Source organism: Larus michahellis, chromosome 9 (genome assembly GCF_964199755.1).
Source record: "Larus michahellis chromosome 9, bLarMic1.1, whole genome shotgun sequence".
NCBI lineage: Eukaryota > Metazoa > Chordata > Aves > Charadriiformes > Laridae > Larus > Larus michahellis.
Genome location: NC_133904.1, coordinates 2694109 through 2717440, shown reverse-complemented (window position 1 = coordinate 2717440; position 23332 = coordinate 2694109). Strand labels below are relative to the sequence as shown.

General features: G+C 38.2%; 1 protein-coding gene across 1 annotated transcript; it reads right to left on the bottom strand.

Moving 5' to 3' along the window:
• Window positions 1-492: 492 nt before the first annotated feature.
• On the bottom strand, window positions 493-10062 carry LCTL (lactase like). Its single transcript, XM_074601295.1, has 13 exons — window positions 9924-10062; window positions 8666-8826; window positions 7104-7191; window positions 6734-6840; window positions 6311-6439; window positions 5687-5782; window positions 4947-5001; window positions 4692-4853; window positions 3705-3979; window positions 3201-3327; window positions 2536-2735; window positions 1931-1994; window positions 493-611 (listed from the first exon to the last, which is right to left on the bottom strand). The coding sequence occupies exons 1-13, from the start codon at window positions 10060-10062 to the stop codon at window positions 493-495; spliced, it is 1722 nt and encodes a 573-aa protein (XP_074457396.1).
• Between the last annotated feature and the right edge of the window lie 13270 nt (window positions 10063-23332).

The following is a 23332-nucleotide window of genomic DNA, read 5'->3' as shown; positions in this document are numbered from 1 at the left end:
CTTGGAATATTTAAATCCTGTTCTCTTTTAAAAATACGTGTCTGTCTCTTTTTCAAATAGCAGTTACATGTTAATTGAAAGTATTAATGAACAGACTGAAATCAGACTTTGCAAATAGCTTTTAATCACTTGAGATTTGTACTAGCAAGATTTGAATCACCTTAATCTTAGCTAAGCTTTGGTTTTTTTTTCTGGTGAACAAAATGTATAGTATTTTCCAAAATAATAAGAAACATAAAATCTGCTACCTAAAATTAGTAAAAGTAACGCAGGAAAAGAATATACTTGGGGTTTTCATAAAAAAATAATCAAATCGTTTTGTGAATTGAGTAGAAAAAAAGACTATAAAATGTTAGGTGGATAGGTAAAGTAATATTTCTTTATCTTTACAGTGTTATAAAAAGAGGCATCTGTGGTAAACTTTAACCAATGTAATAAAACAGTTGTGTTTTATTTATTATGTAAAATGAAGATATGTATAAGCATGCAATTTTATCTATTATTTTGAAATAAGTAGACTATTAGTAGGACAATACTGATGAGTATGCAGAGTGTGAAAATCGTAGGAAAAACAATCTCTGTCACCATTTCCATGTGAGTAATCAGGGAATCTAAAATTTGAGAAATGAGTAGTATGTAAGAAATTTAAATCTTCTGGAGTATACTAATTAACTATTAACTTAGTGTTAACATAGATTAAGGATTTTTTGAATATTATGGCTAAAATTATTTTGTTAAAGGTTGACATTGGCATAAACAGCAAACAAACCAAACAAAATTTTGTATGTCTGCAAAAGCTGGAGCAAATCCGTGACAGTTTTCCCTCCTTTTTTTCTTTCTAAGGTAATTTTTTGAAGATATGTCAGTTCTCAAAGGGCTGCAGAAATTGTGCTTACTATGAATTAACTTCAGTGCATTAGCACTATCCTACTGTTCCTTTGATTTTTTTTTATTCCCCGCCTCTCCTCTCCCCACCACTAAGGGAAGGGTAGAAAACAAAATTGTCGAAGAGAAATCCTTGGGAAGCACTTAATCCTTTTTATGATTGTTTTGTAGCTCTTTGAAAAGTTAAATGGGTTTTATTTTGTAGAATTTTGCTCCACAGATAAGCTTCAAAGAGTTCAGTAAATACAGTTAATTCACATAGAACATCTAAGGCAGCAGTTGAGGCAAAGTAGGATAAACTTAGGATGACTGCTTTGATGTTCTCTACCACGTGGAATTTGTCTCATCCTTCATATGAGACTTTAATACCTATTTCATCTTTCTTAAAAATTTCAGAAATCGACTGTGGTAGGCTGTTCTCCTAGTTCAGGAATTATGAAAGGTCCTGAATTACATTGGGAAGGTCTTCAGTGAGGTGGTTTATGGAGCCTGGCACTGTGGAATTGCAGGCAAAGTCTGCTCTATTATGTGTTCTTGAGCAGCTGCTGTAAGTTTAGCTGTTGTCAGCTTTGTTACCAGGAGCAAGAAAGAGCAGAAAGTGACTTAACGCTACCTTAGGCTAGTACTTAGCCCATTTTTTTAATGTTTTTATTGTATGTAGAGGTCAAACATTTTAAATGTTTTCTGTCTGCATGGTTGTCTTGATTTGTCTGGGTTTGTTTTATCTTTGAAAGAGCATTTAGCGCTTTTTTTTTTTTTTATTTTAAGGAGAATACTGTCATCCCTAGCCTTCATTTTAAATAGTAACTCTTTCAGTTTGTGTATTCTGTTAATATCCAAAGTCGATCTGTTTAGCTATAGTGATTTTAGTTGGAGAGAGTAAATAAAGACATTTTTCTTTAGAGGCTGTTGCATTTGAAAGCAGTTGTACTTTCAGGGAGAAAATTCCTTTTAGGACCTGCTAATAGTAGCATTCACAGAGAACTTTAAAATCTGAGAGATATATAATATGCTTTTATAAAACAAAACAGAAGACACATAATACCTGTAGCAAGGAGTTGGTGTGTGGTAGAGCAAGCGTCCATGGCCTTCTGATACCAGTTTTCCACCTGCGAAGGTTGACATGCAGCAGTTCTATTAGACTGTAATATTCTGTCTCATTCACAGTACCTTCTTCTCTGTCCCTGAACATCTGTCTGTTACAATTGACTTGAAACTATTTTATTCTTTCAACACATGATTTTCTGAAAAGTTTCTTTGGATGTTTGTGATTTTTATTGCAATATATTTCTTATAGCTAATTGTTTAATAAGATTTTTAAAAGCACAGAATATATTCCATATTATTTTCCAGTAAGGTGGCATGTATGTGTAATTTTCTGCCTGGAAGTCTGGTAACTTATGATTCAGAATTTTTGATCACTTCAGTAAGTCTAATTAGAGTTCATGAAATGCTTTAGAAACAGTAACTGAGGCTTGTTTCCATTTTCTTTGTCTCTGGAGACCTGTGTATTTAACACATCCCTAATTTACAGAACCAAAGTGTCCTCTCTTGTACCATATTCATGCAAGTTGTTTCAAGAAATCCAATGACATATCTGCCCATTGAAGAAAAAAGTAAAAAAAGAATAAAATTAGCAGTTGACATCACCTCTCTTGAATTTGGGAATCCATTTGCACTGATAATCTTTCTATAATAGTCAACGGATGCCTTTGGGTATCGTGGTTTGTTCTTGTTTTTAAAATCAATGTGATAAAATCCAAATCTTTCAGAGAAGCCTTTGTTCCATTCAAATTTATCCAGCAGTGACCAGGCAGTGTAACCTCTGACATTAACGCCATCATTTAGAGCTGTAAACAGAATACGCATAATTCTCTTAAACTTGTTGGCTGTTTGTTGTCCTTAAAATATGGCTCTGTAGGTGTTTTGTTTTAGACCAGAAAGGGGGAGGAGGAAAGGGATGATGACAGAAAAATGGCAAAGTATATGGTAATTTAGATTCTTTGAAACTGTTATCTTTAGCTTAGAGGTACTAGAGCTCTGTAAGAATGGTAATTAGGTGCAATTTCTCCTTTCTAGAAGTGGAAACTGATGGTCTGTTACAGTATTAAATCTCATGTAAGTTATTGTATCTATTAGCATCAATACACTTGGCTAGGTTGTCACTTTTGCGAAAATTTATTAGTCTAGTTTGCTGTCCATTTTGATCTGTGAGTATTTATTTTTCTATGATATAAACTACAAGAGTGAAAAAATAATCAGAAGGTGAAAAAGCTCAAAAAGGTCATGCACTAAAAAGATGTTTTTAAAGTTACCTTTCAGTATTTCATTAATATATCCTTTCAGATACTCTATCCGCCATTCATCACACAGTTGAGTACACTGTACCTTTTCAGAAACTCCATTCTCTGTCACATAAATCAGAGGGTTCCCGTACTGTGTCTGCAAACAAAGATATGTTTAGACTGGTTCATATAAACACAATCATCTTATTTTGACAGAACATGAGATTCTTAGTAAAATGCATTAAAAGCAAATTTCCAGGTTTAAGTAAGAAACTTAGAAAGAAAGAAAAAAAATTAGTAAGAAAAATGTGTAACTAGGAATTTAAGTTAACTATGGGTTTTATTTTAACATTACTGAATTCTATAGATTTCTGAACTGTAATTAAGGTGGAGTTTTTTTCAAAGAAACTTCCCAGTATGACAAGACAAATATATAGGTGAAACTGTTGAAAATCTAAAATAGTGTTAAGTGCAGCTTCGGCATGTAACCAGGTGTTTTGTTCACTTTCTTTTCAAGAGTTACTCTGTAATCACCTTAATGAAGTTGAGTAATCTTCTGAATCCCCAAGGCACAGAATATAACCATTTAGGTCCTGGAGCTGGCCATTTTGGGTCCACCAGTTCAGCCAAATCACTGTCAGTGTGGTAGCTGGGTACTTGTAGAAAGGGAAAGCTCTTCTGTAGAACATAACGAGTAGTAAAATGACCTATTCCCAGGAAATCCGATGTGCCTTTAATATAGGTTTTCTCTTGCACTGAGAAAGTTGGTAATCTTGATGTCCCCAGGCCCTGCTGGGCACTCTTGCTACCTATTGAAATAATTATGGGAAACATACTTCTGAGGAGCACAGAAATCTGTTCTCTTTACTTCAACGATAAATACCGTTTTCCTGAACTTAGTGTAAAGGACAGTTTAGTTTGATTGCTTTTTTAAGATTAAATAGTCTTTGGAGAGGTAACTTGGGTACACTATACAGAGAAGACAGTGAAATAAAGTGGTGTTTGTTTTTTTTCCCAAAGAGCATGATAAATGTCAACAGAATGCTTGGAAACATAACTGCCAGGAGCAGAAGTTGCTTTGCTGCTGGGTACATTGCCTGTTGTCTTCTCTCTGTGAAACTGAGATAGTGGAACCCTGTAGAAATGCAAGCTTTAGTGATGGAAGAACTGCTGGTTCTTTGTCCTTAGGTGGAAAATCCAGAAAAGTATTTAACAACTCCCTGTCTTGCTTAGGCCGCTAAAAACGGACGATGACTGAGAAGTGAGGTAGTTGCTTCCTTTCTAGTTTGGAGCACTCAGATGTGTAACTGTTGGGCTCAACAGCAGCTCAACTTTTTTGTTCTAGTATGTTCCTCCCACTGCTCGGGAGCTTTGTGTAGCCCCTGGGCCATTTGTTGCTTGTCCTTGTCTCGCCTTGTGTCCTCCTACTTGACTGAACTACATGTTGGTCAGGGGCTATTCTGTTGTAATCTGTTGTAAGCGTGTAATTTATTCATGTTGTAGCTGGTTACTGGGGCTTACCTACATAATTCTTCATAACTTCTGGATAGTCTCCTTTGTAAATTGGATTTGCAAACCATCCCAAATGAAACTGTATATATCTTTCAGCAGCGTCTCTATCCGTTTGGCTATGTGGATCAACAGGTTCACTCCAGGCACTAGTTAGGGAAATTCCAACCATACCTGAAAACATAAAGTGACAATTCTGCAGTTTATGCATAATCTTTAAGCCCTTAATATAAACAGAAGCATAATTATAGCATGAATCCTTATTACCTTGCTGCTCGCTACGCCATGTGTTGTTGTAAGAGTGCCATACCTTTGCATGAGTCTGTAAGTTAAAAAGAAAATTATATGCACATTTTCATCTGTTATGCCGTAGTCAATATAGAAAGCTAGTGAAGATCAAGAGCAGTTTTTGCACTAAGGTGTGTCTGAAAATATTTTATAATTTCTTTCATGTATATTGTGGAAGCTTTCTTTTCATGTAAGGTGTCAAAAAAGCATTTATGCAAGATTCCTTCCCTAAATTCCAGGAGGTCCCCAGGAAGGTAATACACAGCATTTGGTATAGTGTTTTGTCTAGTGTCTGCAGTCTTTGGATGTCTTTGCCTAATTTATTCAGGCAAGTGAAAGTTTATTTTTACAAAAGCTAGCCTTACCGAAGTCACTCACAAAATTCAAGCTCATTTCCACAGGTCAGGCTTTTACTCCTTGTTTCTAGAGTAGCCTGGATATTTTCTTACTCAAGCAGTTTGAAACATAGTAAAAGAGACACTTAAATTATGAGGGGAAAAATGTAAGTTGTTGCAACGGTATTGCATCGAGCACCTAGCATTTCATGCTACACCGGAACATGCATTGGTGGTTTAAAGTCAGGTGATAATTTTTGTGTGCTAGCTGGAAATGACATCATTGCAAAAGTATCTTTTTGTTTAAAGAGCAGAATCAAAAGAACCTTAGTCTGCTGAAAATTCTTAATTTACACATAATTTAAAGCATGATTTTAGCTTTACTTTAATTATATGGTGCGCTGCTTTGTATGCTCCACATCCACCGAGCTTCAGTCCTGGTGCGTGTTCTCCTGTTCCATAACCCTTTTCAGCAACCGCCTGCAAATACAGAGAGTTAGTTATTCTTTGAACAGCGGAGCTAGTGAATTTGCTACCATCCTATGGACTTCGATCCTGTGCTTTTCTGTGCAATCCATTTTTCTCTCAATCCCTCTGTCCTCTCCAGTCCCCTTTTCCCTTCCTTTGGCTCCCATCTACTGCCCCACTGCTTGGTTGATAACATGCTGTGGCTTGTTGGAAACACTGTGTTGGTGACTAGCGTTAGTGGACTGACAGCCGGCTTGCTGTTCCCTCGTGAAACTCATGACGGGCAAATTCTACCTGCCTTGCTGATGTCTGTGCCTCTCTCCAGCTGATGATTTTTCAAAACTTCAGGGGAATTTCGTGTCTTGAAACTCTGCCCTTGTGCAGAATCTGGCCACTGAGATTTTGGGGCCCAAAGATTAATGGTGTAAGTCTCTCCCTCTCCATTTTTTAATCTACGTTCCTGTTGTGTCACTTTCACAGAATTTTGGTAACAGAACTGTGCAATGGGGAGTGATTGGAAGGAAAGCGATGATAACTTACCCAAGGATTACTAAAAGTAATCCAGTGTTTCACACGATCGCCAAACTTCTCAAAACACAGATTTGCATAATCATCAAAATAATTTATCATGCTTATATTTTGCCAGCCACCATACTTTTCTTGGAGAACCTTTTTAAATGAGAATTTCAAGAATCAATAATGTTATTTAAAGTTCAGGTGCCTATTAACAAAGACTTTTATTTGTATTTCAGTAGCTCAGAGGAGAGTCTTCAAAACTTCAGTGTGTATAAACTGCGATGTATATAAAATGCAAATTAATACAAACTAATTACAAGCATACTTAAAAGCAGGCAGGCATCTTTAAACATTCTTCTAAAGTACACATAGTCCTTAAACTTAGAAATAAATTTCCCATCAGAAGTGTTTATATTAAACATTTCACTAATGTAAACATTGTCTAACCTGTGGAAGATCCCAGTGGTAGAGGCTCACAATAGGGATAATATTGTTTTCTAGAAGACTATTAATTGTATCATTGTAGAACTGTATTCCCTTCTCATTCAATTCCTCTGCTGATGAAACACATAGAGAAGAAATTACCTGGTCTGTTTTTCAAACAACTGGAAGAATAGAAATCTAAAAACTTTAACCAAGGTATTTTACATTACAGCAATGAGTGTACTGTAATGCGTGTGTAATTGTTAAGCTCTGTTCCGCAGACAAGGTAACATAAATCTATTTAACAGTAGTGTTAAACAACTGTGGTATACTTGGGAGTAAAATTACTTTTCTACTAATACTGTCAAGAATATGGTGAAATCGTTATGCTTACTCTTGATGCCAGTGGGCATAATCCGAGGCCACGAGATAGAGAATAGATAATGATTCACTTTCAGCTCCTTCAGTAACTGAATGTCATCCTGTGAAAAGAAAATCCAATTAACGTAGCTTGAGTCCAAGCAGAATAACTCTTCAGTTATTCATCTGTCTTAAATTGTACTGAATGCAGAAAATCTACAGAAGAGTTCCACAAAAGAGGATTCCATCAGTTACTTTTTCTGAATTTGCTTTGAGATGATGGCTTTCTACTTGTATACTTCCCTTTTAACTATTTTTGTTCTTCACTCTCCAAAGAAGTCCTATAATGTTTTGTGTTAACAGCTATGGAAACTGAATGTTTTCACCATCAAATAGAGGACAGAAAAATGGGTTGTGAGGTATTCTGTAACATAATATATTTATGTCAGCATTGGTAATGTGCAAGTTTTAAAAAAATAATATAAGCCTGTAAATCTTGACCTCAAAACATTTCAGCTTAGGTACAAAAACATGATTATGCAGGCTTTCATTTACTGTCTTATACTGGAGTTAGCACAAAAAGTAAAGTCAGTATAAATACATCTTTTTCTAAGAAATCATACATCTTCAATATTAAATGAAATTAGAAATTGATGGTATATGAGCCAATGCAAAGAGAATTCTGATGATGGAAGCAAATAAAGAAGCATACTTTTATATAAAGAGGACCATGTAACTGGACACATACAAGCAAGTTTTAGAAAGCATCTCAAAATATAGCCCATAGTAGTGAGCAGATGTTGAAATGCTATCATTTATGCCTGAATCCTCTCTGAAAAATAGGTCCTGTGATCATCGTGTCCTTCTCTTCTGATGCAACAGCTCAGTGAGTCTGAGTTCCAACCTCTCTGTGGGTTTTCATTAAGCTGTTCTTTCGAGCTTTTACTTGTTTGAGAGAGATCAAATGAAATCTCTCCTGCATTTTCCCAGTTCAGGATAGTAAGGCATAATTAGTTTCTTTCCTCTTAGTTCTTGCCGAGACCTCTGTTTCTCCCTTGGACTTCATATATGTGGAACAACCTCGGTGGAATATAACTTCTATCAAATTAGTTGGAATTCCAATTAGGTAATATTGGCTTATGGCAGTCATTTGGGTTCCTTTTGCTGTGTATCTGGAAAACATTCAGACTGAATTTTAAAATATCTGTTGGTTTTATTATTCTTAAATATACACAGAAAACCTTTAAAGCTGCTCAAACACAAGCAAAAAGATGTTATTTTTCTTCAAAGCTCAAATGCGTTCCTCATTGTTGTTCTAACTAGCATTTGGACTGCCCACAACATTTAGAATACTTCTTTGGACACAAAAATCCTGAAAAACTGAGGCGTATTTGGGAAAAACTGTGGTATTATTGATTCTATGAGATTATTTGGAAAGAAGATTTTACTGAACTAATTGAAAATAGCATCCCTTCACTTCCAAAGTTAAATGAGCAACTAAAGCATTTCATCTTTGCTGTTATTTCAAAATGGGAAATCAGTACCAAGAAAGGGCTCCAGAATGCTTCTAGAGGGATAGTTCCTCTTTAACGATACCTTAACTTTGTAGTAGCCGTCACATGCTGAATCTCCGGTTTCGTTTCTAAACACTTTCCCCTTGTTGTGAGTAAAAGCATCCCAGATACTTGGTCCTTTCCCATCCTTGTCCCAGGCCCCTTCAGTCTGGTATGCGGAACTTCCAACACCCCATAAAAAGCCTAAAGGTAAAAAGTAGTGAGTTATGATTTGAACATTTTCCTGCAAAACTGGTCTTTGTACTAAATTTTCATACGAGAAAGTAATTGACACACCTTCACAGCGCATTGCTTGGTGTGAAATGTGCCTGATTGCATGCCTACTGAACAAGAGGCCAGTGTCTTCTACATGAAACTGTCGGTGCATAAAAGGGACTGTCTGAAAATGGGGTATATTCTAAAGGTATCCTTTTCCGATGCACTGACAAAGGAGTCTAATTTTGTCATACATTAAACCTTGTTACTATTATTTTACAGCCATGAGGTAGTGCATTGATAGCAAGACAGAAATGTCTTACTATAAGAAAAAATTAGGTTCCCGCATAATTTCTGCCTGCTAGTTTTTATGGGTTTTTTAACAATTAGAAGTTTAGCTGTTGTTATGTAAAATATATAGAAAGATTCTTGATTATTTTCCTAGTATTATACAAAAGGACATGATTAATCCATTTCATAAGCCACTTAAAAAATTGAGCATGAAAACCAACCAGTGCCTATATCTCTTTAGTTTTGATTTCGGTTGCATGAAATGTGTGAGTGTGTATAGATATATGTTGAAGAAAGGACAAGGTTTCATAAAGCAGTACTGAAGAGTGAATTAGATAATACTAAACAGCTTGAAACAAACCCAACACAATTACTTCACTCGCATTCATTTCTTAAGTTAGCTGCATAACAAAGGATATTTTTAGTTTATAATCCTTCATGCGTTGTAGATAATTTATGAAAAAGGAGAAGAGTTCTCAGGTGTGGTTTGTTATACTGTGCATCTTACTCAATCACAGGCAGGAAAGGGAGACCTGGATATGAAATATTAATCTATTAGCATTTACTCTGAGCTTACTGTTTTGATGACTATGTGAAATGCAGGGTTATGTGAATCCTTAGATTTCCAGGGCTAGGTGCAAAAGATGATATTAAGTATGCATTCTGCAAGAGTCTGATTATTTCTGCCGTTCCCCTGGAAGGATAAGGAAAACCTTTTGGTAGGTTTCTTGTGCGAACACACAAGTAGATCTAAAGCATTTTAAAAGCCACAGTCAACTGTAGTTCAAAAGTACCAGCTGGAAAAGTGCCATAATAGAAAGAGCCTGGATTATTCTTTGTCCACTGGAAATCCTCGGCTGTATTCAGCCGTGTTATCGGCAGAAGCATATACCATATTCTCAAAATGTAAGTCTTCAGCGCTGCTAATTTCATCACTGCAAGGTTTTTTCTGCAAGCTCCCACCTGATAAAATAGAAGAGCAATTGTCAAGTATTGCCGCTCTACAAAGTAGGCTTAGGGTGATCAAAAGCAAAAAGCTTATTTTTTTCTGCTGAAAGGGTAGTATTTTCATTGAAAGCTAAAAGCAGTACTTGGCTAAGTGGAAGATACAGTTAAGCTTCTGGCAGGGTGATGAAAATGAGAGAAGAACGAAGTGCAAAATTGTAACTATTAGAAGCGCTCCCTGCATATTTTCCGTAATCTTACTTATCTTTACTGTATCCTAAATTGCCGGTAGCAATTTTGTTCTGGATTTCCAACTGTCCTACCAGTGTCAGTGACTAAAACCCTGCAAACAGTGATTGTGAGTGGGAGCAACAAATAAAAGTGATTATGCTGCTAGCATCTTGCCACCTAAATATGTAATGGAAACAAACCTTGTGGAAGCTCAAAAGGAAAATTAATACTTGCAGTCATTGCAGTTTTAATAATTGCAGCTCTTAGGCTGATGATGCCCCTTTTGTCCAGTTCCAGCGTCGATTTTAAAATGCTACTATGTATACACTATATTTTTAACTGCCAAATCAGGTTAAACTGTTGGTGTGATGGCCAATTGTAACCATTTTAATTAAAGTTTCAGGAGAGCTTTGTAGAACAGCACTATTTTCCCAAAATTTATACAGTTCCCAAAGGATTCTGTTGGTGAATTTGAAGATGGGGGAAGAAAATGAGGAAAGGTAAAACAGATGTATAATTAAAAATAATGATACTTTGCATTGGATCGCAGTAATGGGAGAGACTGGCTAAACAGAACTGAGCAGCAGTTTATTTCTGGCTTGTTTTTACCATGATTGCATGTAAAAATTTAGGATCTGAGCCACAGCCTGGTGAGAATCTTTGCCTTGACTTTCCTGGGCTGTAGGTTGAAGCCCTAGTGATCTGTAATACCAGAGCCAAACAGCCGGGACTGGTTCCTGGCAAAAACCAAGAAACAAGTTTGGCTAAAACCAAAAGGCAATGGAACCGCTTTTCAGAACGTGTAACAAGTGTGTGACCTCGGACACCTCTCATTCTGTGCGTATTAAAGAGCGTTCTGTATCTCCTAATTAACGCAGGAACGGCACAGCTGCTTTGGGAAAGCGTATCTGCTTCAACATCAAAGGCCTTTAGCCTCGGATTAAAAGAACCTTCACCTCTGCATTTATAATATGAACATTTAGATTGCAAGGGGGGAAAAAAGAACAGATTACAACCATTTAAAAAATCACAGGGTCTACATATGTTAAGTACTTTTATTTTGAATAGAAAAGGTTGCAAATACATGTGATTTTAATTTAGACTTTGACAGTCAAATCTTGCTCTGCAGCCTAGTCAATAAGTTAGTTCAAATTTCATAATGTTTTAGGGTGTTTATTATGGTTTTTGACATTTGTAACTATGTAATTTGTATTTTGGGAACTCATTTGGAGCTAGGAATAACAGTTAAATCAAAATAAGTATTTTTTTTTTGCTTTTGGCCTGATAAATGCATTAAAAATAATCTCAGTACTTCAAGACTTGCTCAAGTATGCATACCTTTACAAATGCAGTAGAAGAAACAGCTATTCGAATAATGCAAAAACATTTATCAAGTTTAGACTGTAAGGCTGGAAATATAAAGCACCCTATTGACTCTCTTGCTCTCTAGCAGCTGTTTTAATTTCTACCCTGATTATAGATTGAGTTATTTTAATTTTCCCCCATTCCTGGCTTACCTGGTGCTGTTCTCAGTGCATGTGTCCCAACTGGGAGATTCCTCTGAACTGCCAGAAATTTACCAGGGCATTCAGAGTAAATTTACTTCCAGAGAATAATTGCACGGAATTAATCCAGTTGTCACAAAAACTCGTGAGAAACATCTAGTTGAAAACAGCATTTTGTTCACTTACAGCCAAAACAAAAAAGAACAATCCTTTTGTATTCACAGTCAATGCTGCAGGAAAAGGTTTAGCTTAACCATACGAATCTTTTAGCAATGAGATATTTTCCTTTGTAAGCAAAATTAGCTTTGCGAGTGATCTATACGTTCATACATAACTGCACTTGCTCTTCAATAGGGTATTTGTAGACATTTTTCTCTTGGTGCAAATGTCTGTATTCTAGATGGTATTTGGCAGGGAGATCTCACTGGGAGATTTTGTGAGGCCAAGGGTTTTGTTTTTACGTGGCATAATTTTGAATCAGATATTCAGGATGCAGTTTTGAAAAATAATAAGCTTTTTCTTTTCTCTTGTTTGTAGAGGAATTCCTTATGGTTATGTCTTTGCGGAAAAAACAACTCTCCCAGTCTTGGAGGTCAGCCGTTCAGCTTGAGCTCTAGCTGTTCCTTCTTTTGGTTCTGTGAGTTATCGTTTAGGCCCCCCTCATAGATAGTGGGCGTTGAAAAGGCTCAAACGAGCAAGCCCGTTGCTAGGCCTTGCTGGGCTGAAAACGTGTGGTTTCAGACATTACTGCTCCCCTGGCTTTCAGGACTGAGAAGCCTTTCTCTGCCGAGAGAGAAGGGAATGAGCCTCCCAAGAGCAGCACTGAGAAGTCCTGCTCCTGTGAGGGAGGCTTGAGGCAGGACAGAGACGCCGCAGAGGGAGGCTCTGGACAGTGTTGATACTAAATGATGTGTCAACGGACTGTTCGCCCGCCCTCCCTAAGGGGGCCTGTGAGGAAACAGAGTCTTGTAGGGGAAGCAGAAAAAGCACCAGCTGCGTGGCTTTAGGTAGTTGGGTGGTGTTCTCCCCGCTGCATGGGTGATGTGCACCCATGTAGCTGCCCCACGCTTGAGCTTTCTGTGGGTGGGTGACTCATGACTGTGGAAACTGACATCCAATGCCTTTGAAGCTATATGATCTGTAAGCAAATTCCCATTTATTTATTGAGCTACTTGGTTTTGCCTTTTTATTATTTTCTTAAAGCACTACTGGTGCCCTCTCGTGGTCAATTTCCCAAAACAGCATTAACGTTAAAAATGTTGCCTGCTAGTGTAAAATAAGGAACAACATTGTAGTTCATATACTGCCTATGATCTGAGAAGTGAAAAAGTGCTGTGAAACTACAGCGGGAATATTGTCAGGAGCTCCTTGTTCATCCATGCAGGTCTCCTGGTGTGCTTGCTTGACTTCCTGCTCATCAGGATGGACCATTTTCAAGCATGGAGGAGGTGATGCTTGAAAGTCAACCAGCTAATGCACTGTGTGATTTATGATGCACGTAAAGGGCAGTATTGTATATATAGGTCAGCCTGCTGCGGATAAGTTTGGTGCTTAAGGCACATTTTAAAGTCCTTGCTATACATTTGGCTTGCTTTATCTCCCGCAGAAGGTGGGTAGGGCAGCATACAAGAGTCACTGCAGTGCTGTACGACGCTAGAGCTCTGATGATTAAGGGTGGCCATTAGTCATTCCTTGTTAAATCACAATTGCACCTAAAAACCGCACCTAAAAACCACACCCAAAACAAAGGCTTTGGCGTGCCAGGAGAGACAGACCACGACTATTCAGAGAGCTGACAGTGGAAGCAGACAGAGAGATCACTCCTCTTTACGGGTGAGAAGCTGAGGCCCAGGGAGACTGGACAGGAATTGCACAGGGAGTTTGTATCAAGCTCGGAACTGAATTCAGGTCTCAGCTGTCTGCCCAGTGCCATACGTACAAGCCAATCTGCTGCTTTAGGGACTGGCTCGTGCATCACTAAAGTCATTTGGTGAATTGTCACTGACTTCAGTGGTCAGAAGGAGCAAGCCCTTGGTGTGCATGAAAACACGATTCTTTCAACCTACGTTTAGTGTGGGCTGCTAGAAACATGATACTGTTCCACTCTGTACGTTGCGCTTGCATGGGTTTTCTTCTCTTAACACAGTCTTTTTCTGTGATGTTGTTTCCCAGTTTCCTGCATAAAAGTCCAACTTTACAAAAAAAAAAAAAAAGTCATGAGATATTTACATTGCTACAGCTTTGTCATTTTTTCCTCTTGTTTCATCTTGGAAAAGTTTTATTAGCAGCATTTTTTTAAATGTGCCAGAAACACATCAAGGCTATAAAATCTTTTATTTTGTTTTATTGGTAAAAGAATATTAAAAGAAAATTTACTCAGTGGAGTCCATCCAAAATTGCTCAATGATGGCAGTAAAATGACCTGGAAAGTAGGTTTTGCAACTGGCTTACCTCGGTGGGTTGTGAAGTCAGGGGAAGCTCACAATGGACTCTCGGTTTATGGTTTATCTGCTGTTCACTTGTCTACGGCCTGGAGAGGATCTTCTTCCATAAATGATATAGATATTTATATATCGTCTTGCTGCGGAATAGTACGTGACCATATCGCAAAAACTTTGGCACAAAACTCACTATCTCAAATAATTTGATACTTATCCTCCCACTTCATTTTCTATCTATGCTGTGCTTTGTGTTGCAAAACCTCTTATCTCCGGATAGACAACCAGAGATGGATCACCCCTAATAGCATATACCATAAAATTGGTATTTATTTGGCTTTTTCTTTTAGCCCTTATGTTTTGCCTAGGCTGATGAAAAAGTAGGAGCTGTCTTTCCTAATTCCCTGGCAGCTCTTCAGACAACTAGACCAAATCATACAACTATAACCTATCTCCCCAGCTTCCTGATTCTCCATTCTTCTGAGTTGCACTCTCTTTCCAACTTTGAATAGGCCTTTTCTGTCTCAGAGAGAAAAATCCTTTCTTATTATACAGTGACCAGAAAAAACACATAATTTTTCCAGTGTGTGGTCTACTGCAACTACCCTGAGATATTGGAGATTTTTCAAAATCAAAACAAAACCCACTTACAATTGTTCTTGGAACAAGAACACTTGTATAACTGTACTTGTATTTTTCTGTGTTACAAAATGACTTTCATTGCATTATGTTAGCTGTTTTTGGAAACTTTTTGTCTAACGCTCAACTGTGCTAATGACCTGGACTTGCTTTTCAGAGAAAAATAGAAAAATGGAAGTAATTGAAATGAGGATGCCTTGCTTTTTAATCAATCGTGCTGCTTTGACTTGAAGCACTTGGGGGAATATAGTTGTTAATAGAGAAGATGTTCAGAACTGTTTCTGATGACCGAGTGAATTTTAAAGGCAGAAAGAAGCATTTGGAAATGTGGGAGATGCATTTTATTGCCTATAAAAAGAGATCAAGAACAGTGAAGACTCATACTGCTCTAAAAAGCCTGGTTTTGAACTTGCACATATACACCAGGGTTGCCCAGTAACTTTAGAATAAAGATTGCCAACTTTTCCATGCTTAGAGCCATTTTTATTTCTTATGTAAGTGTTTTTAGCCAGACCGATGCGGTCATGTTTGCACAGCTCTGCCCTTTACCCAATAAACTCCGGTGGACCTGACCTTATTACATGCCTTTTCCCCCCAGCTCTTGATGCCATCAGTCGACAAGCCTGCCTTCCCTTGGACTACCAGGAGGCTCGACACCCCTTCTGGGGCATCTGGGATGCCGTGCACCTCTGCTGGCCCCCCACTGTGGGGGATACCGGTCTTCTCGTATCCTGGGAAATCTGTGGGGTGCTTCTGAAGACAGTCTTCATCTTAAGAAAACCTCCAGGAGCCTGGAAGATCTTGTGTTTGAACTGTGATCCCTGAGATAAGATCAAGATAGGTAACTCTGAAACTTACAGCACGTTACTTAGCAGTTCCTACACTATTACGAAAGCTAGCGCTGTCATATCTTATGCCCGTTGAGCATTATGAATGGCTGTTATCAATAACCACTGGTTTTACTGGGGTAATTTTTGGAAAAACTAAAATATTTGAGAATCTGCCGTGTCTGTTTTGCAAAGAAAGATTGTAAAGGTTGGCAAGGATGAAGTAAATCTGCAGAATCTACTTTAGTTGTGCTAAAAGTTCAAATTTTAAAGGTGTCATTTTCAAATACACTCCTAAATTGTATGTTCTTAATAATGTTTCTTGGTACATGCAGAGAGGTGCAGGCACTTCCCCCTTTTGTGGAATGCTGTTCTCCCAAATGGTCAAAACTCATGAGGCTTTGCACTAAAGGTGCGTATTGGATTTTGAGTGCCCGAGCTCAGTGGATGGTTGAAAATCCCAACCATGATATATAATAAATGACAGATGTTATAGATACTCCTGGGTGCAATGAAGAAGGTCACAGAAGTTTGCTTCTAATGATCAATTTTAATTTATCTTTTCCTGCTGACAGCTTCATGCTAAGAGTTGGCCTCCATTTGATGTGAACACTGAGAAGCTGCTGCAGGCTACCGCTGATTGGAATTTACTTGTATTAGTCTAATTGCATGCTCTACCATCATCTGTTTGCAATCACAAAGAGGAAGCTTCTGAAGCTTGGGAATGAGAGAAAATGAAATGTCTTGACAACTACAAAACATCGAGAATGCTTCTGGAGTTTTTCCCGTTGCCGTTTGTGAGTATGAACAAAAAGGCACAGCTATATGTTTTTTCCATGTCCATCTTTATACAGCACCCATAACATAAATACATATAGCAACTAGGAATAGCGATAATTAATGAAGGTCCCCAAGCACTGTAAACTGATAACGAGTAAGAGTTCGTGAATTGTTTTGGAAGGGGTTGAATTAGTTCATCATTGAATTAGTTTAATTAGCTCATTACTAAAATTAAACAATTGTTCTTTCTGTGGATATTCAACTTAGATTATGAAACATTCAAATTCAGTGCTCCTGGCTGTCCAATTTAACTACCAGTTTTAAAACACACGCCTTGGGCATTCTATCTTTAATGCTACCCTAGAAGGTGTGACATCAGTCCTTTCCTCATGCAGCAGGCAGACACAAATTGTAAGGAAGTGGACAGATAAAGCACCTTAATAACTAAAGACAACTGAGACTAGATTTGCCTCTGTTCAGGTCTAGAGGTTCAGGCTGGAGGGAAAAGTTGAGAGGCTTGCAGAGCATTTAGCTGTGCTCCACCGAGAGGCAGCATTGCACAGCACTGGAGGAGCGTGGGGACAGTCAGGGGAGCGCCAGGCTCACCCCGGGCTTGCCTCCTCAGTCCCTTCACCTGTGAAATGGTTGCAATGCTGATCAACACCCACTCTGCAAACCGCTTTGAAAAAAGCTAGTGAAAAGTGCCACGCAGGGTACTAGTGCGTTGGAAATGTTTTATGGATGAACTACCCAATACTAGCTTAGTGGTAGGGATCTGTTTCTTTCTGCCCGGCCAGTACCAGTGGAGAAGAGCAGCAAAGGAATGTAAAAGGTACTTTGCAACCTCCGGCTAGCTGTCAATGGGACTGGAGTGTCAGGTCTGCAAAGGAAAGGAGGACTTTACTCACATGCACAGATAAAACTGCTCTCTAAGCTGCCAGGCTTCTTATTTCCTTGTTAAACTTTTAAAGTTCACGAGGAAAATGTGAAGATGAGTTAGGATAATCTCAATGCTTGTACAGCTGGGGTGAGCTCCTATAGTGATACTTGTTTGGTGGCGTGGCCTGGTATTCTTGTAGCTTATTTATTAAAACAAACAACAAACAAAACTGAAAAAAAAAAAAGCTTGTACTTTTGCCTTCTCAGGGAATTTCAGAGATGAGGCCTTACTTGTACCCATTAGCAACTTGGGTGGGGGGCAAGTACGTTCTGCAAAATATGTAAGAACACGTGTAATTCCTCTCTATTTAGTAGAATTCCAAGTGATGCCAATGGAGATTTAGTATATTCTTAAAGTGAACTATATGCCCCAATGCTTTGCTGTTTCATGGCCCCCTTATTTGGGTTTGGATTGTTTTTATTCCAAAGCTGAATAAGTCAGTAGAAAGTCTAGCTAATTACAGCATGCCTTAGATGAGTTTCTGGGAGCCTTTGTCACTTTGTGAAGGGTTAAAATTTCAGGAGCCCTTTTTTCAATTTTTGAAATATTGCTATGAATCAGAGAATACATTTATTAAAGTTTGAAAAAAAACCAAACCCAACCCTGAGCTGAGATTGGAACTGAGCTCAGAAAAGCACAAGGAGGTGTAACTGGAAGCTTTATAGGATTCCCATCTTAAACTTGACCACATGTTGGCAGTAAAATGATTATAATTTGTACCGTATATAGTATCTGTGGCAACTGTTATATCACCATAGCTTCCTAAGGCATGTTAATGAAGCAATGCTGACTTCTGTTTCCCGGTGTGTTAGTGAGTCTGTCTGCATTCCTTTGACAGCCACTTTTGCACAGAGAGCAATTCTGTGAGCTCGGTTGAGAGCATCAGATGGACGGGGGGTAGTCTCTCAATCAGGCTGAGGAAGAGGGTGTTTCTAAACCAAATTAAAGAAGAATTAAAGAAAAAAGGCATTCTAACTAACAAAACCGTCTTGATCCAAGACAGGTTGTACCAGCGCCAGTGTTTCAGATAGGTGCATCCTAGGATAATAATGGTGGTATTTTTAAAAGTGCTGCTAAGTGATACTCCAGATTGTGTTTGTTAACTTTCTTTTTACCACATCAAATCAAAAAAGAATCATAGTTACAGTCATTGCTGAAGTGCTTGAATTTGAAATAATCCAAGCTGATTTAACACATTTTAAAAGAGCTACATTCCTTACAATGAATCTTCCAGTTATGCCAAAAATACAAATTCCAAAATATATTTGTAATAATAATAATAATAACGCTAAAGCCTCCAAACATGCCAAATTTCCAGTCCTGTGGATATAAACTGTAAGGACTGTGCATTTTTCTTTTAGCTGTCGGATCATCTCCTCTGAAGCGAGTATCATTGAGGAACAGTTTGAGATAAGCAACATGGACCAGAAGAGTATAAAGAGATGCTGATGGCTGTCAGAAAAGTAAGTAATTTTTTAAAAAGATATTTCTAACATAAGCATTTTTCTCTAAGACTACAATGTAAAACAAGCAGTAGGACATAGGGAGTCATAAATTGATTTCTCTGAGAGGTTGTGCTGGTGGGATTGCAGCCTTGCATAAACTTGAAAAATTTATTTCTCAAATGGGTTTCATTCTGGCGGAAGAACTTGAGGTCACATTTTTTTCTACAGAGATGATGTCTCAAAAGAAGAGTTACTTGATTTGTAGCTTAGATCCACATCGAGAGGGTGAATGTAAACTGTCTTGTTTGTGAGAATGATTATGTGGTCTCTGAATTAAAGTTTACTTAAAACTTTGCTGATGGATGATTAACTGCTGAAGAAGAATATTAGCACTGTTGTGTTCAAACAAAAATCCTACAAACATAAAGTTGTTTCATTTTTTTGCAATCAGATATGATTACTTTTTCGGTTTTAGGTGTATATACATAATCACATGCATATATATTTGCACCAGAGGTAGGGGGTAATATTTTTTATTTTTTTTTAAATTGCAAATTTCGGTGGGAATCTTCCAAAATCAAGTGAGCTAGGAATGGTTTCATTCTAGTTCTTACTCTGCTACATTGCTTGGCTCCAGTCTAGGCCTTGCTTGTCATTTGCCCAGGGGTCTTAGAAGGAGGTGCTTCAAACAACGGAAAACAAGATTTTCAAATGCTACGGATGACCCTGAAAGGAAACAGATGGTTTCTCAAACACAGAGCTCATGGCAGTGCAAGTTTTGGACCTCTCTCTCAGAAAAATGGGGTTTTGTTACCGCTGGTTTTCTAAAAACAGGAATATATTATACACTATATTGCATTCAGATGATCTCATACTAATCAAAACAATCTTGTGGGACCTCTGATTCTGATTAAGCATTTGGGCTGAAGGGACCGTGCTACCATCCTACCTCATTGGCAGGGGTTTTGTCATGAGGCATTTGTTATGTTTTTGAAGCAAATACTTCTGTGATAAGTATTATATTAAAACCCACAAGGATATGAATAATCCTGTTTTCAGTGAAGAGTTTAAACTGCATGCTATAAATAAAACCAGGGCCACACATTGACTCAAAAAGGTAAAAAAAGAAATACTGAATAGCTCTGTTCATCTTGCCCACTAAATGGGGTGAGGCCGTGGGGAAAAATATCTTTTAATTGTATCACACAGGAGAAGTGAATTAGGACTGCACAAGGCAACCTTAATTCTGGAGTTTCCCGCTCTTGAATACTTGACTTTTCAACCTTAACATAGGTGGGTGGAGAGGTAGTTGTTATTTTTGTTTTGTTTGTCATCATGCAGCTAAATTCCACTTGAAAGTACTTGATGTTTTAAAATTCATTCTGCTAGTACATTCCGTCTACTTAGTCTCAATTGCTGGTTTTTCAACTGAGCTAGGAATGACAAATTCTCCCTTAAAAGGATTATTTTACTCATTGTGAAGTGAGGCTCTTAGCTGCCATCTTCATTTCTTTCTGGTCATAAAACTCCAGCCATCAGAGAAAGATCAGCAAGTCTCCTAAAATGAATAGGCGCCCCAAGGAAAACTGAATAGCCTCCAAAGCAATTGTATCGAAGTGACATCAGCGCTCAGATATTTTCATCTTGGCTATTCCAGCAACACTCAGTCAATAACGGGCAGTAGAGCCAGTACACACTGACACTCTTTATTGCTCCCCCACTGGGAACATGTCTCTTTGTAAGAGACCCACAGAAAGTGGTAGGTCCAAAAACTAAACAACTTTGTGCCGTATCGAAGAACTTGCCATCAAAGTCCATGCAGTGCACTGTTGTCCTTCAGCCAGGGCTTGCTTGGTGAGCAGCGCTGTACTGAAAGTCAGCCTTGTGATCCTGCAAGTTCTCGCATCATTAAATTCTCTGACTGCTGGGCGTCATCCTGGACATCAGCCTTTATGGATCTTCGATACCGTTTGAAGTGTTGTATGGCCAGCTATCACTTGAAAGTCACTCCTGACGTTGCTACTGACGCATTCTGAGAAGCTTAAGAAGTCATTATTTCTGTTGTATTCACTTTCCCGGTGTGGGATGTCATAATGATATTGTCGATCTCCACTTGAAAATGCCGTAAGGGCTAGAGATTAAAAATGACCTTTAGCATCTAAGTATTTTAGCTCTTAAGTATTACTGGTAATTCTCTAAAAGAATTCTAGCACGATAATCCCTACTTTACAAATGGGAAGTGGATGCACTGGACAGGATTAGAACTGGTTTTGTGCTTTCTTAGTGTAGCAGACATAGGATAGGAAGAGAGGAATACATTGATGTTCTTGAGCTGGGATGTTTTAGCTCTCGTCTCCTGGATTGTACATTTTGGGGAGAAAGTAATTTTCCCCCACCTTCCCCCACCTCCTTACTAATGTCTTTCCATGTAGAAATAATATTTGGAATCTGAGATTGTGCCTTCTAAAGTGGTTTCCATCTTGCTGTCCTCCTAAGAGAACTTTAACCTTTTTTGAATGATCATGTTCAGCTACATATAATTTCAAATCCATAAAAAAACAAGTCCCCTTGTATTTATATACACAGCAGCAAAATGTACCTTTAAGGAGAAAACATTGCTTCACTGTGACTATCTGAATTTATTGGCTATTAGAAATCTTATAGTGTGTGGCTCACATTTTAGAACTCTGATTTCAAGCTTAATGTGGTCAGGAAATATAAAAATACATTTATTTATGTCATCTACTAAAAATCTCAACCTGTGTTACTGCTAGTCTAACCAAATCGGTGTTTATGTTGGAGATGAATGATCGGTTTGTAGCTGCCTGTGTTTCTAGCTAGGCTGAATGGAATGATTCTGCAGCAGAACTATGTGTGTATTTTTTTTTTAACTTCTTTTTATTTACTGCATGTGGCAGCTACTTCCTTCCTCCCAGAACCCACTGCCCAGTTCTCAAGGGCAGTACAGCTGCCTGACTCCTATCAAGCTGTGTACGTGGAGTGATGTGATTTATTGAATTGTTCAAGGTCATCAAAATTCAGGCAGATACTTCATTCCTACTGATACCTGTTCACTGTTGCAAGCTTGGATTCGATTTGCTTTTCCAAGTCTTTGGAGTCTGCACATCAGCAGCTACTTTGACTGATATTTGCACAAGCTTTCCTTGTTATTAACCTTTAGGAAAATATCTTTGAATATAATTTCTCCTCAGACATTTGATAACTAGATGTTCACCCGGGATGTGAGATCCCCTTCTATGCCTCTGGGAACAGCTGGTTAGGAAGGAGCTGCCAGAATAGCTGCCAAAGGAGAAGAAGGATCAGGCTTGAGACGTTTTCCTAAAAGATGCACAGGCTTTTTAGGGTGTGATGTTCAGTGGTCCTGAACAGCCACAACGCGTCAGTGAAATTTTACTGGTCATGCTTAACAGATTTACATGCAAGGATAAGAAGGTGCTGTGCATGATCAGAGATCCATCCAAAGAAAAAAAAGGTTTGGAAACAGATGAGCTTTGCACTTTCAGATTCTGCTCCGAATTGAAAGATGAGGAGAAAAATGATTCAGTGAATATAAATGAAGGTAGTAGAAGACAGTGGAAAAGGACTCAGAGGAGCTCTGGGAAGCCTCTTGGCAAGAAAATTAGGGGTTTGAGTCTTCTATCGTCAGATTAAACGTTATAGGAAGAAAAAAATTCATCTTGTGTAAAACAGCTAAACTATTGACTTGCAATCTTTTTTTGAACTGCAGGTGCCTAAAACTTTCTAGAGGAGAGGGCTACATCTCTGCAGCAAATTGTAGCCTTCTGACAATTGACTTTTCTTTCTCAGTTATATTTCATGGATTCTTTAGAAGTAGCCCCAGGCTCCAGCTGATTCTGTGAACCACAAGCTGGGAAGAACTGTCTTGCATGGTAAAGACCACGTATGCTTTTTTGCAACAGGCACAAAGAACTCTTGTATCATTTTTCCAGTCAAGGGTCCCTTGATAAACACTTTGCGGGAGGACATTTCTCTTGATCTAAAGTGATATATTTGAGTAAACTCTGTCAGATGGGCTGTAGCAGCTTCCCTTCTGTTACCTTCTTTCACTTGAGCTTTATTTTTGTTTTTGGTACGCTTGGACTGTTCCTGGGATTAAATAATACACTCAGCAATCTTAGCTGACCTTTTATGTGCCGTAAGAAACAGGTTTGACTCCCCTGAGCCATGAATGCAGAGGTTTTTTGATGTAACTTCCTGGAACAGGTACAGCTGAGATGCTTTCATTGCTGAGACCGGCTCTGCAATGGGCAAGCCCTCTTGGCATCAGCACACTTAACCTTTTTGTTCAGCAAATTTCCCATCCTGTGTAGGTGGACGACGAATACTAACATGATGCAAATGATTTCCTTTTAAATGTGAAGGCTCACTGATTAAAAACATACTGTCCAGGAACTCTAGGTTTGTTCTATTC

Bases quoted from the DNA above. Each gene is read 5' to 3' on its own strand.
- LCTL (XM_074601295.1), bottom strand. From the start codon at position 10,062: ATGAAATTAGCAGCGCTGAAGACTTACATTTTGAGAATATGGTATATG. The intron at 5,002-5,686 runs GTAAAGCTAAAA...TTTAACTTACAG, and splicing joins CAGCGCACCATATAATTAAA to ACTCATGCAAAGGTATGGCA. The intron at 2,736-3,200 runs GTAACTTTAAAA...TTCTGTTTACAG, and splicing joins TATTAATGAAATACTGAAAG to CTCTAAATGATGGCGTTAAT.